The sequence below is a fragment of the Carassius carassius genome, chromosome 30 (assembly GCF_963082965.1).
Source record: "Carassius carassius chromosome 30, fCarCar2.1, whole genome shotgun sequence".
In the NCBI taxonomy this organism is placed as follows: domain Eukaryota; kingdom Metazoa; phylum Chordata; class Actinopteri; order Cypriniformes; family Cyprinidae; genus Carassius; species Carassius carassius.
Genome location: NC_081784.1, coordinates 130,674 through 147,257, shown reverse-complemented (window position 1 = coordinate 147,257; position 16,584 = coordinate 130,674). Strand labels below are relative to the sequence as shown.

Genomic DNA, 16,584 nt, shown 5'->3' with positions numbered 1-16,584 from the left:
TTATTACTTTAATTATTTAATTCATAATATATTATACAATCATTTATAAGTTTAAAATAATAATAAAATGATGATAATTATTATTTTTTAAAAACTACAGTAAAATTACAAAGGTACTATTTATGGGCTTTTTTTGTTAAGTTTTTTTGGGCATTGCTAGAATTAAATGTTAAAATAACAAAGAAATACTAAAAAGGCTTTTTATACGTCTATCAAATCTCCCAGTTAACAGTTTCCTGCAGTTCTCTAACGATAATGGCTTTCAAACGGCAAACACGATCATCATCATCATTCATCACAAGCCTGTAGAAACAAAAACAATCCGCAGCAGATTACAGAGAGAAGCTGGCGATCAAACACGAGCGCAGCAGATAAGAGCCTGATGATCTTCGCTTCCAATCTGATCTATTAACCATGAAAGGAAAAGCACTTTGAATGTAGACGATCCAAGAAAAACATGGAAACTCCAGATGAATATGGAAAAGAGATTAAATGAAAGAGAACTGAGACGGTCTGCTGGAACAGCCTAGACACTGAAGCCTGACTGACTCTCATCCTCCTGCAGGCCAAACTCGCTTCCATCTTCACTCCAGTCATTATCCAGCTCAGCACAGTCTAATAATGTCTGTGTGCTCGTCTGATTCCACTGAGGCCTCAGTTCCTGGAAACACCGGCTGAAGAGCTTTGAGATCGCCCACAGAATGAAGCACTAAAGAGCGTTATCAGTGAACACTGACTGTAAATGATGAAGAGCTAGTGAGAATGATGAAGCACAGCGATTAATAGCAGTACATCTGCATAAAGATGGTACCTAGCATTGGTAATATTATTGCAAATGTAAGAAAATGAAATGGGTCCCAGAACAGACCCCTGAGGGACACCTTTAAAAACTCACAAAACAGATGAAGTTCAATCTTTTAAAAGCACACACTGTGTTCTACCTGAAAGACTGGCCTACAATTGTTCAAATGCAGTGAGTCTCCTTTTTGAAAAGAGGAGGAACAAAAGCAGACTTCCAGATATTTGGGACTGCACATGGGGAAATAGAAAGATTAAATTAATAAGTCAACAGCTGCTAGCTTTAGATAAAATGGTTCCAACTTATCCGGCACTGCAGACTTATTTGGGTCCAAAAAACTCAAAGCTTTATGGACCTCAGAAACAAAGAATTGGGCCAAATAAAATTTTTGCTAATCAATTTATATGGAACTTGAGTTAAAGGTATGGTAAGAAAATGAGTCACTCACACACACACACACACACACACACACACACAGACTAAAACACTCACAGACACATACACATACACACACTCACACTAACAGTGAGAGCAGCTCCTAATGACAGAAGAAGCTGTCTCTCATTCAGAAAAGAGAGACAGAGAGAGAGAGAGAGAGGCTGTTATTGATGACAGCTAATTATTCACCTGCACTGACTCTGTACTTCCTGTGACTCTTCTCCAAAACACACGTCTCTAGAGTCTGAACACACACACGGTTCATCTGTCTGTCAGTTCATCTCCAGATGCTGCACATCCACCTTCCCATCAGCAGCCTCCACACACTCGCTTTATATTCAGCTGCTGACACATGACTTCATGAGACGGGAGCAGGGCATTATGGGAACACCATCAGTAACACAATGAGAGAGTTGATGATGATGGAGTCAGCACAATATCTATCTATATGTATATACACACAGTGTGTAAGTGCATAAGGCAGTGAACACATGCTCACATTATACTGTGTCTGCACTGAATCATGTGACTAAAATCATGAATAAATGCAGGAAAGAGAAACAGGACAGACAGGAGGCTGATGGGTAAGATATGAATTGTTTGTGAACGGTGGCCAGGGGACATGACCTCTGTCAGGGCGATATCCCATAAGCCCCTGACGGCACCCTTTACGGTCTATAAAACAGACACAGGCAGAATCTGCCGTCCATCCGGTGACAGCCACTATATTTATTTCCAACTACTTCTGAAAGACGTTATTATTCTGAAATATTGTTGATTTAGCGAGTGAAGGTGGTCCAACACATTTCAACAGACAATGATGTGAAATAGAGCCGATCTGTTCATGAACAAGTGTGTTTCAGACCTGACGCTCAAAATCTGTCACCACACACACACACACACACACACATCACTGTGTTGCAGTGTTAATGTCTAAAGATTCATAAATCAAGACACATTTGATGCAAAATGACAGATGAGAGGTCAAATAAGACATTTTATAAGGCCTTAGTCTGTGAAAGGGAGAATTAACCTTTCTAAAACCCAAAGAAAGAACACACACACACACACACACACACTCACGCACTGAAGGTTCATCTGATATGAGCGACTGAAGCCCCTTCCCCCTCACCAGCAATTTCTCTTCCATTTCACTTGAAACATTTGTCAGGTCTAAAACAGCCTGTGTCTCTCACACACACACACACGCACGCACACACACGGACAGATAGACATTTACATTACATTTATTAATTTATCATTTATTCATCATAGAGCGAGCTATCACTCAAAAAATGAAATGTTGGGTTTAATTAAAAATATTATGTTAACAGGTTCCTTGCAATTTGTTTAAGTAATCTAAACAAACAATAATTTAGTTCATTTTACAAAAGAAGTTTAAGTAAACTTAACAAACCTTAGTAGAGTCAACAAACAACAGAGTTAATTGTACATGAAAATTGTAATTAATAATGACAAGAAAATTAATTAATGCCACTTCAGAAACACCACCCCCTTTAATTAGGATTTAATAAGTCCATAACACTGAATCAATCAATCAGAGTGCAGCTGCTCAATACGACTGAACATATAGATCTTCTCTTAATTATGGTTTATCAAACACATCACAAACATGTTTGAAACGCAATGCTGCATTTTCAACCATTTGTTTATTTGTTTTGTTCTAAAATATAACAGAACAAGTTCATTGATTTAACCTTGATCATTTATTACTCGCATATCCATCTAATGGTGCTACACTTCTGCAAGAGGGTGACAGAACAATAATTACCAATAATACACTGCAAAATCCTCAGCCAATGAGATTCAAGTCTGTATTGGTTTTATTAATCTGTTACTTTTTTTTTTTTTTTTTCAGCCGATTCCTGAAGATGTGTGAAGCTGTTCAGATTGAGTTAGGCAGGTCATTCCACCCAGGAGGGAACATTTAACAAATTTGTTTTGGGTTTTTTTTCCACTTTTTTTATTTTAAAGTCTGCAAAAGTGACTTTGTGCTTCTTTATGAAACGATGGGTTTGCTGGAATCACAAGCAGTTCGGTCTTGGCAAGGTTGAGTTAAAGGTGATGGTCCATCATCCAGGAAGAAATGTCTGTTAGACAAGCTGAGATGCGAATAGCTACCGTCGGATCATCAGGATGGAATGAGAGGTAGAGTTGAGTGTCATCAGCATAGCAGTGGTATGAAAAGCCATGTTTCTGAATGACAGAACCTAATGATGCCATGTAGACAGAGAAGAGAAGTGGTCCAAGAACTGAGCCCTGAGGCACCCCAGTAGTTAGATGTTGAGACTTGGACACCTCACCTCTCCAAGATACTTTGAAGGACCTATCTGATAGGTAAGACTCAAACCATTGATGCGTGGTTCCTGAGATGCCTTTTGCCAGTAGGGTTGATAGGAGGATCTGGTGGTTAACCGTGTCAAAAGCAGCGGACAGATCAAGCAGGATAAGTACTGAAGATTTGGATCCCGCTCTTGCCAGTCTTAGAGCTTCAACAACTGAGAGCAAGGCCGTCTCAGTTGAATGTCCACTTCTGAAGCGTCAAGAAGGTTGTTGTGTGTGAGAAAGGAAGAGACTTGTTAAAACAGACAGACACACACACACACACACGCACACACACACAGACACACGCACCCCCACTTCAGGTAGCATATTGACGTATTGATTTTCACTTCTGTGTTCTGTCCATACAGGCAAGACAATAGCTCTGGTTTGGTAAATGTACCCATATCCTGGGGAGAAACGAGGGGCTGTTCGGCTCCGTTCTGCCTCACAGACATTCCCAAGCGCTCCGTGTTTCCCATCCGGCGCTTAAAGTGCATCAAGTTCAAATGCAGAACCCAGACCGGCCAACAATCCATACGGGACGATCCCTGAGCCAGGAGCCCATCTGAGCCTAATGCTCTCGCTAATGAACAGAGGAAGTACAACCTGCTGATGATACCATAATGCACCTCAACACAGCCAAGAGAGCAAACGCTGACAAACAGCCAGAAGATAAAGCCTATGCCAGTTGAGTGTGGTGATGTTGGCATGTTACCATGGTAACCAAAGAGGAAGGTCAAAGGTCAATTACACAGGATCTTATTTCTGTCATTGAGAATAATGAACCCCTCAGTCCAGATCAGTCCAGCACAGGTCTCTGAGACGGCACAGTTTAATGCCACTAGAAATAAATCTGGCTATTACGGTTTATATAAATTGCTAAAACACATTTCTTGAAACCGTAACACACTTCCTCAAAACCTTAAACACAAATCCAAACCTTCAAGCTAAATTCACAGAACCCCTGACTCTTCTGACAAAAACAAACAAATTGCTTCAAAACCATTTCACCTGTGCACAAAATCAAACAAAGCTTTCAAATCACACATTAGTCAATATCATACACACTACAGATCCTTTATTAGACACTACAGCAAAACATGGAGAACAGTGTCCAGTGCATGGAGGTACAAATAAATGATAAGAAATAGTAAATATTATGCAATATTATAACAAAAACACACACACACACAAAATAAATCACACCTAAGTTTGGTTAATATATACAGTACATACAAACACACACACGCACTGCATAGTCTTAAATTGTTTTTATTTACAGCGTCACTGTAAAAAAAAAAAAAAAAAACGTTACTTGGCTTTTTTTAGCACTAGCACTAACTGCATGAATGTAGTTGCTACACCAAATTTTCTTTCGGTGTAGTTCTAATTACTATATAACCTAACCCAACCCTCTACGGACACCTCGGCAAGTGAATCGCCATTGGCTAGTTTTCTCACCGGACTATATAAAGCTAAAATAAATGTTTGTAAAATGCCACAGTTTTTAAATATCTGAAAGTACACTATTAACATCAGTCACTCAAACTTTAGCAATTAGAAATAAACTTGATAACCATGTTTCAATCCATATTAGTCATTTTAACTAAACATTTTAACTGAACTTGTGGTGGTGCTTTTTTGGTCATTCAGTGTTTCTGTAAAAAAAATAAAAAAATGATACGAAATCTACTAATAGTAACTATAAGACACACTAAGGATTAACGAGCTGCTGGATTCATGATTAATAATCAGGTTGTGTGCGTTCGCTCGAACTGATTTGCTAAAATCAAAATAGGGACGATAACAGGTGAGTGCCAGCCAATGAGGCTGCCGTTTGTGCTTTAGCTCCGCCCACTACCTGTGAACCCTTGACTCGAGCGAACACTTTTTGCCAAACACAACACACAATTCTCTATAACACACACACACACACACACACATACGCGTTAGAGGAAGTATCTTGATCTCTTTTCAAACTCAGTCAATCAAAAAGCCTCACTAACTCCTCACTGAACACACATCTACACAACTACACACGGCTGATGTGTTTCTCTTCTTCTGTGTGATACTGTCTTCACAGCACAGATACTTACAGTAAAAATAAATTGAGTTTCAATCATGTTATTGTAATATTTTTAACACAGTGCTTTATTTTTTGCAAGAGATGTGCAAGAGAGGCGAGGTATTTGGCATTTTGTGTGTGCAGTTCTTGGATTTGTGTTTTATGGTGTCTGTGATGAGTTTTATAAAAATAAAGTTTTGAAAATGTAAGCGGTCGAACTTTGAAAGAAGCTGTGTCGTATGAAGCGCTGTAGATGACACTTTTATTGGTTTACAGCCTTTCAAACTGTAAAGTGACAGATGAGCCTGGAGCAGCGATGCATCTTCTGCCCATCAAGCGCTCAGAAACGCTCTCACACACACGGCTCGGTGTCTTCAGAGGAGGGAAGTCGATACACGCACAGGAAGGCCGAGAGATGCTCTCTAGAAAGCCACTGAACCAAATATTCCAGCTGAGTGGCTCAAGAGCTGCGGGCGATCAAACAAAGCTCCGCATCTACTCATGCTTTATTAACCAGCGCTGAAAACACGGCACGCAACGATCAAAACACGCCAGCGCACAGATTCACACGCTTCACTCATGCAAACGTCTGCAGTGTTTGAGATGGGAGACGCCGGGCCCCTGGTGTCAGTTATCAGGCCCCTGCTGCGCTCCAGTAATCCGCTCGTCTGAGAGCCTCGGGTCAGCGCGGAGGAACAACGACGACAAACACGTGTTTGACGAGGACCACGCTCTCAAACAGCTCTGAAGCCAGTGCAGTGTTTGTGAAGTCAGTCATCACTCGTGCTAGTGCTCCTAGAGCTTTAAATGATTTAAAAATCACACAAAACAGGCATTACAATCAGCTCAAACAATCAAGAGGTTTTTTATTTTAATTCATCACTTCAACAACCAGATTCAAGAACTAATCAAGTTGCATGTGCTTTAGTATATCGACCGCCTGCATACAACAAGGATTCGTTTTGTGGGTTTATTGATTTTTTAAGTGATTTTTCAATCTTATACAGCACGTGCATAAACCCACTCATGTTCAAGGTCATATTTTAGACCTAGTTTTGACTTATGGTTTATCTATTGCTGATGTTGAAATATCAGATGAAGCTTTCTCTGAGAGCTCAAAGCCAACTGCGACGGGCTTTAAATGCTGGGGCAATAGAGCAATTTAAAGATAATTTTTTTGAAATGATAGTTTTTCTCTTAATGTGGACTCCTCGCTTGAGGTGCTATATTCTGTGTGTTTATCCCTCTTGGTCTTGGACTCAAAAGCCCCACTTCATGTCAAAGAGAGCAAATTTCGATCCGAGCCCTGGTTGAATGATGTGACTCGTGCATTGAGGATAACATGAAGAAAATTTGAACGAAAAAGGAAAAAAAGAGTTACGGGAGTCTCAAGATAAGTATCAGAATACCGTACAGATGGCTAAGAGGAATTACTTTGCCAAAGGTTATCAAACTGAGGGGTTTATTTCATTCTTATTTATATGTGGTGTTAATGATGTATGTTTGTACAGCATTTTGTTCAATGACAAGTTGTGTAAAAGTGCTTAATAAATAAATAGAAAACTGAGCCTGATGAAGCGCTCTGATGGAGAGTGCAGTCTTCTGCTGTTCAGCTCCATTAGCGTCTGAAGTGCTGTGGTTTCCCAGCGGGAGAAGCACAACCAGGTCAGGACGAGGCTGAAAGCAGTGTCATATTAACACCGCTCAATCTCCCCAGTAACTACTTCACCAGAGAGTGTGCTTCTTTCATCAGCCTCTCTCTCTGTGTCTCACACACACACACAGCTCCAGCAGCAGATGCTTGAAGGGACAGAAACACAGGACTCTTCTTCTGCATCTCATTCACTGAGCAGATACTCACATCAAGCTCACAGACTCATGAACACTGTACAGACTGAGTTCAGATCTCTTCAGGATAAATGATCAAACGCACATGAGACTGTGGGGCAGGGTTATGATGTTAAATGCTAAATTAATACTCATACAGATATTCTATCCATAGGAAATTTAATGGAAAAAAAAAATTTAAAAAAAAAAAAAAAAATGTTTCTTAAGAACAACATGCACTGATAAATCAAACACTACGTTCAGGACTGTGTACTACTAAACTAAATAATTATGGAGTTCACGTTGACTTGAATTAGAACTAGTGTTTATGACAACGAGATAAAAATAATACATAAATATAAACTTTTAGGTCAATTGTATGTTTTTTTAAGAGTCTAACGCTCTGCTAATAAATATAAACTCTGCAGCATCTTCAGACACTGATGAAAACACACAGCGTTGTATTCAGAGCAGCTATATTTAGATAATTAGACTGGCGGCCCATGGCGGTGTTATAAAGCCCACAGGAAACGCTTCATGAAGCTGAAGATGCTGTAAACGAAGGAGGATTTCATTCATCTCGCACCTGCTGCAGAATTGATGGAGGACTGGTGGAGCCTGACTAACGAGGTCTGACGGAGGAACACACATCATCATCCAGGAGGAGGCTCGTTAGTGATGGGGTCACGCTCGTTACACCAGTAATCACACACCACACGTGTTTAACAGAGGCTCATGGGAACTCGGTGAGGAAAGGGTTAATCCGGCCGGAGAAAGACATTCATTCACAGGATTGAGTCACACTGGACGCTTGACGAATCGTCCTCTAAACGCTTCATTAGTATGACCATCACAGCCTCAGCGTCAGAAACAGAACTTCCTGTGCTTTAGAAGACAAGTGAGAACATCTCCGAAGCTGCACTATATTTAACATTTCTAAACAAACCACTCTCAGGAGCTTGTGAATATGGCTGACCCAAATACATAAAACATACCATCATACAGACAGCTACGAAGGCTTGCTGGAGCAGAAGTGATGTGTACTCACATCAGCTCAAACATCTCACAACTCTAATCTGATTCTATCTGACTAACACTGGCAGCACTTCAGTATGAGCGGAGCGCTTGTGTTTCCGGCTCGAGTGTTCGTCATTCTTCAGTGTCTCGTTACACACATAATCAGATAATACTCCTGTAAAGTGGATTAGTAGTGTTCTGATGGCCAGAGGTCAGTGTGTGACATCATATAACACACTCAGCCGGTCAGGAATCATCTCACACCCAACACAAAGCAGGTTTAGTCTAAAGAAAGGAAGGTTTCACACAGCAGCAGAAGCACTTGAGCTCGTGTATTCCTGAACAGAGCTGAAGAACAGTGCTGTAATACTGTGAAATACTACAGCAGATTCAGCACAATTAAGTCTCGTGTCTGATTCATACAGGATCTTGTTCTGGTCAAGAACTGCCTCGAATGCTGCACTTGTGAAGCTCACAGATATACAGGTGCTGGTCATATAATTAGAATATCATCAAAAAGTTGATTTATTTCACTAATTCCATTCAAAATGTAAACTTCTATATTATATTCATTCATTACACACAGACTGATATATTTCAAATGTTTATTTCGTTTAATTTTGATGATTATAACTGACAACTAAGGAAAATCCCAAATTCAGTATCTCAGAAAATTAGAATATTGTGAAAAGGTTCAATATCGAAGACACCTGGTGCCACACTCTAATCAGCTAATTAACTCAAAACCTTTAAAATGGCCTTTAAATGGTCTCTCAGTCTAGTTCTGTAGGCTACACAATCATGGGGAAGACTGCTGACTTGACAGGTGTCCAAAAGACGACCATTGACACCTTGCACAAGGAGGGCAAGACACAAAAGGTCATTGCAAAAGAGGCTGGCTGTTCACAGAGCTCTGTGTCCAAGCACATTAATAGAGAGGCGAAGGGAAGGAAAAGATGTGGTAGAAAAAAAGTGTACAAGCAATAGATATAACCGCACCCTGGAGAGGATTGTGAAACAAAACCCATTCAAAGATGTGGGGGAGATTCACAAAGAGTGGACTGCAGCTGGAGCCAGTGCTTCAAGAACCACTACACACAGACGTATGCAAGACATGGGTTTCAGCTGTCGCACTCCTGGTGTCAAGACACTCTTGAACAACAGACAGCGTCAGAAGCATCTCGCTTCAAACAGGACTGGACTGCTGCTGAGTGGACCACAGTTATGTTCTCCGATGAAAGTAAATTTAGCATTTCCTTTGGAGATCAGGGTCCCAGAGTTTCACTTTTTGAATGGAATTAGTGAAATAAATCAACTTTTTGATGATATTCTAAATATATGACCAGCACCTGTATGTTAAACAACTCATTATCCATATCTAGAGATCTGTTGATATCCACTGGTTTTCATTAATGCACAGTAACGAGTAAAGCTGGTGATTATCCTTCACCTCTGATCTGTCACAGAGACTCAAGAGCGAGAGCTAAAGATCTGCTGGATGACAGCGGCGTGTGGTCAGGTCTGTGAGCGCAGACGCTGATGAACACTCATCTGCGCAGCAGGAGCGAGAACAAGCCACGCTCCATGAGGAACCGATCTGTTCTTTGTGACACGGTCTATTCAAGCCCTTCTGACCACACAGACATCCACAGCATGAGCTCTTCTGTGTCTGCGTTCTGCTGCTCGCTCTCACACATCCCATGATGCCTTTGTGCACGTCAACTCAGTCACTTCATTCAACACAGGTTATTTCACAGCAGCTTTACAGGAAATAAACAGGAAAATTCAACAATTATGAAACAAATTCAATTTTAGCTGCTCTAGAGAAGACAATCGAGGCATCATTCAGATCTGATAGAATGAAAAACAGAAATCAGACGACAGAGTTTGACACATAACACACGCTGAAGCGCTTCATGTTTCTGTGCTGCAACATTCAGGAAATCACCAGAGACTCGCTGACGATCATCTGCAGCTTCTTCTAGAATACCTCTCACTAGTTCATGTTTAACTTCTCAAATGAAGCGTGTTACTTCTTGCTATTGAACAGCGTTACTTTAATTAAAAAGTTAGATTTTAACAAATGAAGCAAGCGAAGCATGAGGTATTTTATCCCAGACTGAGCTTCGTTTCATTGCTATAAGAGACGACATCACTGAACTCTCCGTCAAACACACAGCAGCGAGCTGACAGCAAACACTCTCCCATCCGCACAGAAACAACACGAGACGAGCGAGAATAAAGACGTGAATTACTGAGCATCTCCAGACTGACAGGAGAGAGCACTGGACACCTGAAGAAGACAGACACCAGTCCAGCGGAGCGTTTCATCATCTATCCTCTGAAGAACACATTAGAACATTTGTCCAGAATGAGCTGTAATAAAAATCTCAAAGCAGCACAAAACCATCATCTGAACATCAATCATGGAGCACTTTTTCAGAAACATTTTAGAAATGCACCATTTTCTTTAACCTTAGCCCTCACAAAACACTTTCTGCATTTTTAAACTTTGTTTACTTTATATTTATACCAGTTTTACAAATGTTTAACTTTAGGGGAAGTCGTGGCCTAATGGTTAGAGAGTTGGACTCCCAATCGAAAGGTTGTGAGTTCGAGTCCCGGGCCGGCAGGAATTGTGGGTGGGGGGAGTGCATGTACAGTTCTCTCTCCACCTTCAATACCACGACTTAGGTGCCCTTGAGCAAGGCATCGAACCCCCAACTGCTCCCCGGGCGCCGCAGCATAAATGATGAACACTGCTCCGGGTGTGTGTTCACAGTGTGTGTGTGTGTTCACTGCTCTGTGTGTGTGTGTGTGTGTTCACTGCTCTGTGTGTGTGCTCACAGTGTGTGTGTGTGTGTTCACTGCTCTGTGTGTGTGCATTTCGGATGGGTTAAATGCAGAGCACAAATTCTGAGTATGGGTCACCATACTTGGCTGAATGTCACTTCACTCACTCACAAATGAGAAGGGCCCCAAAAGGAAGGTTTTTGGAGTACTTTTGGGTACAAACTTGTCCCCAAAATATGGTTAAGTAGGTACACACACACACACACACACACACACATACACACACCATAACAGAAGCAATGAGCAGTGATGCAGTACATGAAATCATTTTATCCAGATCTTTCTCCAGTTATATTGATTAGGACCCATGAAGATGTTTTTACAGGTGTATAATTAAAGGAATATGTTTAATACATGAGGTGTGTACAGTAGCAAGTGTGTTCATGATGCTGATCGATCAGTCTGATGTGTGTGTGTGTGTGTGTGTGTGTGTGCTCTTCTGCTCCAGTCATCACAAACACGATCACTGAGGCACATTTGATGATGAACACTGATATCTGATCGGTATGAATCTGATTTCTGGAGATATGAAGCGCATTTACACAAGCTCTCTCTGATTAGATGCTGGAAATAAAACATGAAAGCATCGACTGGAGCCTGACATAACTTCAGCTGAACTCCAGATCTCTCTCTCTCTCTCCACGCCACGGACGCGTTACCGTCACCGACTCGTTACAGCTCGACCTGAAGCTCTTACCTTCGAGACACACGAGGAGGAGGATGGCCAGCGGAGCGTCGGATCTTCGTCTTCCGGTGCGGAGCGCGGAACTCCTGTCGGTGTCGGTCCCCGGTGATCCGTGCATGTCTTCCGGGGACGCGCAGGTGCGCCACGGGTCGAACGCGTTCACAGAGTGCGATTATTCTCCTTCACGACACGCAAACACCGGACTGAGCTGACGCGGCGCGGAGTGAGTTCTGAGTCGCCGGTAATGAGCGGTGATCGCCGTGTTCCGGTCAGACTGTCGGCGCACAGCGGATCGTCGGAAACAGCTCACTTTACTCGGTCCCGGGTTGGTTTTCTCTCCCTCTCTCTCTCTCTCTCTCTCTCTCTCTCTCCGGAGCTTCCGGTTTCCGCGCTCCTCTCTCTCCGGGAAAACGCGTCCAATGCTGCATCCCGCTGGCAGAACCGGGAAACACCGAGAGCCGCTTCACCTGAGCACGGATCTCTCCGGATCTCTTTTTTTCGAAGGGTTTTATGGCTGCACATGATGTGATGACTCTGAGCAGCACAGTAAAAGGCATTTTAATAATTAAATCAGCATAAGTTTAAACAGTTTGAATGTAAAATAACAACACACCTGAACCAGTGATGTACCGCTGCTTGGAGATTTATGACTCAATTATTTTATTGTAAGCTTATTTTTTATTTTTTTTTTAAAACCAAGCAAATGATGAATGCACTGTAATAAACAGTGACGTGTGAAACTAGTCTTTCTTATTTACTTCACCCCAAAATAGGTCAGTAATATTAGTCCTGCCACATAACTTCTGCTGCTTGACTTCACTGAGAAAGGATCATTATTAATATTAAGCACAGAAGAAGTGCAGGTTTCGCAATAAATACATACAAAAATGGTAACACCTTACATTAAGGTTCCATTAGTTATTGTGTTAACTAAGACGAGCAAATAATGAACAATCCTGTAACGTTTGTGAGCATGAACGGAGTTTAGGCTCCAAGTGAAGGCTTTATTCCGAGAGAGGTCAAAACAGAAAGGGTCAAACAACAGCAAACAGGGATAATCCAGAGCGGACAAAAGAGGAATGTAGAAACAGACTACACAATACTGAACAACGAGAGTGTGTGTGTGTGTAGAACCAGGCTTTGAATAATGTGAGACTGATGAGCAAACTAATGATGTGTCGTTCTTGAACGATTCGTTCATTTTGAACGAATCTTTAATGTGACTCGGGAAGAACGAGTCGTCTCGGGGAGTGATTCGTTCAGTCGCGCATGCGCATTATTCTATAGGTTCTGTTCTAGTAGTAGTGATTCACCTGTCAGTCAATGCAGTCTTGAGCCGGAGAGAGAATTGATTAGTTCATCTTTCGGTTCTTCGGGTTGTTCGTTCTTTTGTCCCGTGATGTGACAACATTGGCTAGAGTAATTATTAAATCAGATTGTCTGTATAAACCATACTTTTGTAACATATGACACTTTATAAACATTAAAAAACACTGTGTACATACTTTTGAATTGTTGTTTATTGTTTATTTGTGTGCCAGAAAAGCTTTGTAACAAAGAGGACAACTATTCCAAAATAAATCAAAATAATAAAAAAGTATAATAAAGATAAAACTAAAAGATAATAAAGCCACAGGGTCTAATAACCTAAACAAATGAACTTTAAAAGTACAATATAAAAAAAGAAAAACTAAATATTGCACAACAAGCTTTGCTTTTTTTTATATAATAATTTAAAATGAATACATTTTAAAATAAATAACACTTTTGTGCCAAAATAAAAACTTTATATCAAAGAGTATAACTATTCCCCAAATAATTTTAAACCATTTAAATAAAAATAAATGAAAATGAAGAGATACTAAAGCTACGGAGCCTTATAACAATAACAAATTACCTTTAAAATCACAACAACAACAAAAATATTGCACAACAAGCTAGTCTTTTTCTAAATAAATAAAAATAAATCAGCTTTAAAATAAATAACACACTGTGGCTATATTTTTAGGACTTGCTTTAAGGCATGTTTGCATTAAAAAAAACAAGCTCCCTGACCTTGGATGGGCTGAGTCTGTTTCTTCTATCTGAGATAATCTGCCCAGTTTTAGAAAAAACTCTTTCAGATGGCACAGATGTGGCCACAATGCAAAGTCTTGTCTTTGTGACTTCAGAAAGGCTTTTGTATACTGGTGAACATCTCCTCCACCAGGCCAGAGGGTCTGATGTGCGGGGTAAGAGTGGCTCTGCAAGGTAGGCCTGCACCTTTATAGCATCTGAGGTCTTAGAAGAGGGAGCAGAAGGCCTCAAGCTTGCTACCCTCTCGTCAAAGTCTTCCCAAAACATGGCCCCTGCACTGGATCTGAAGTATCCTCCTCACTCTGAGCTGGGTTAAAACTGTTAAAGCTGAAGTTATCATAACCTTAATGTTTTAAACTAACATTAATAATTCAAATTCAAAATGTTATTTGCTTTTAATGTATATGTCATTATGTCCTTTTTTGAGCAATCTTCTTATACATATATTACACCAATATGTCAAGTCTGCCTAGGAAAAGCAATTATTATACTAGCAAACTCAAAATTGGAGTAAAAATGAACAAACTAGTCTATAAACACTTTTTATTGTAAGCTTGAATTATTATATTATTATATAGCCTAGTGTTTATTTACTGATAGACAGTCAAAAAGACAAATTAATCAATATTTTATTTATAACAGGGTTTTATTTATTTATAAAATAATAACAAACCACAGATCCTCAACAAACAGTAACAAAAACACAGTGACAGAAATGTCTGAAATAGCGTATGGGTCTGTCACGTGATTAAGGAACGAGTCAAACTCGACCCGAGACCCGAAAGACTCATGAGATGAACTAATCAATTCTCTTTCCGGCTCAAGACTGCGTTAGTTTTGCGTATGTGGCTGTCACGTGATTAAGGAATGACTTAAACCCGAGGACTCTTGTCAGATAAGAGGTGAAGTGAGCTAATCACAGACTGAAGACCCAGGTAAAGAAGGAATTTTTTTTTCTGTATCTTATAGCATTTTAGTTTTGTATTGTTTTTAGTGGGATCAACGTTTGCGTAAGTACTAGATGTGTTGGGGAAGTAACACATAACATTTCCATTACATTTTGCTAAAATGAACGAAATGAACGAAATGACTCGAAAAAAGATTTGTTCATTTTGCTGAACGAGACTCAAAAGTCCGAGTCGGTAAAATGATCCGAACTTCCCATCACTAGAGCAAACAAGACACAGGTGAATGCAATTAGAGATGTTGAGTCAGTCCGGCAAAGGATTATGGGTAATGTAGTCTGGGATAGTGTGGCAAGGCACTCCAGCAGGAGATCATGACACTTACAATATTTTATTAATCTTTGTTAATGTTAGCTCATTCAGTAAAACAGTTGTTCATTGTTGGTTCGAGTTAATTCACAGTACATTAACTAATGTTAACACACACAACTTATGATCATATAATGCAGAAGTAAATGTAATGTAAATGTAAATGTTGAGATTATTTAACAATAATATTAAACTGTGGACATTTTTTAATGTTAGCAGGTCAAAACAGACTGCTGAAATAATGAATATGATAAATCAAGGGCCGTGAGCATGCCATGAACACTGCATGTAAATCACAGTTCAAACTAAGATGCTACATCACATGAACATTAAAACAGTCTGAGCAATATCTCTCTGTGTACACAACAAGTGAATGAATCTTCCTCAGAAGAGTCAGAAACAGCAGCTCACATCAGAGTCTGACTGATGAAGCTGTCTGTGAAATACGGAGGAACTCATTAATCTGCTGCTTGACCTCTTCATGTTTAAGAAGAGAACTATCTTTTCTGAAGTCAGATGTTATGATTTTCAAGCTGTGTAGAGTTTAGTAGAGACTCTGTGACATATTCCTAACTATATCAGAGACTACTAAATTATCTCTAGCATAGTTTTGATCAAACAATTAAACGTCTGTTGTCTGCCGTTATATCTCCAACAACACCAGAATCAAACCTATGCTCTTCTGTAGAGTTTCTTTTCCCATCGTAACAGATTTTGGGGGGGGGGGGGGGGGGGGTAATAATTTCTTATTTCTTACAGACACGCATCTTTTGTCTTCTCCAGGTGTTCACTGATGGACTGGAGTGCTGTGGATTATTGTGATGTTTTTATCAGACTCTCATTCTGACGGCACCCATTCACTGCAGAGCACCCATTGATGAGACACTGATGCAGTGCTGATGCAATTTTACAATGACAAATCTTTAAATAAAGAAGCGATCTTGGAGAAGAGTGTAAAAATGTTCACAATTTATTAACATTAATTTATTATTATCAACACATTTGGGCAGAAATAAATGGCATTGATGGTAACAAGTAAATGGCATGAATGGTAACAGTTTATTGCAGGTTGAATCCACACTGAAGAGCTCCTGGAGGACCAGAGTGAACCTCAGATCAGACACAAACATCAGAAACAGCATTTCATGACCTCTCAGCCCAATGCATGAAGGACAGCTGTGGGCTACATCTTTAACAACAACAA

The 16,584-nt window shown here is 40.2% G+C and overlaps 1 protein-coding gene across 2 annotated transcripts in view; it reads right to left on the bottom strand.

Moving 5' to 3' along the window:
* LOC132110362 (inactive tyrosine-protein kinase 7-like) overlaps positions 1-12,580 on the bottom strand; it is a 39,501-nt gene extending 26,921 nt beyond the window's left edge. For both annotated transcript variants that reach the window (XM_059516908.1, XM_059516907.1), the window contains exon 1: positions 12,043-12,580. In XM_059516908.1, the coding sequence (XP_059372891.1) occupies positions 12,043-12,148 (106 nt within the window). In that variant the 5' untranslated portion in view covers positions 12,149-12,580. The remainder of the gene's footprint in view (positions 1-12,042) is intronic.
* Positions 12,581-16,584: the final 4,004 nt, after the last annotated feature.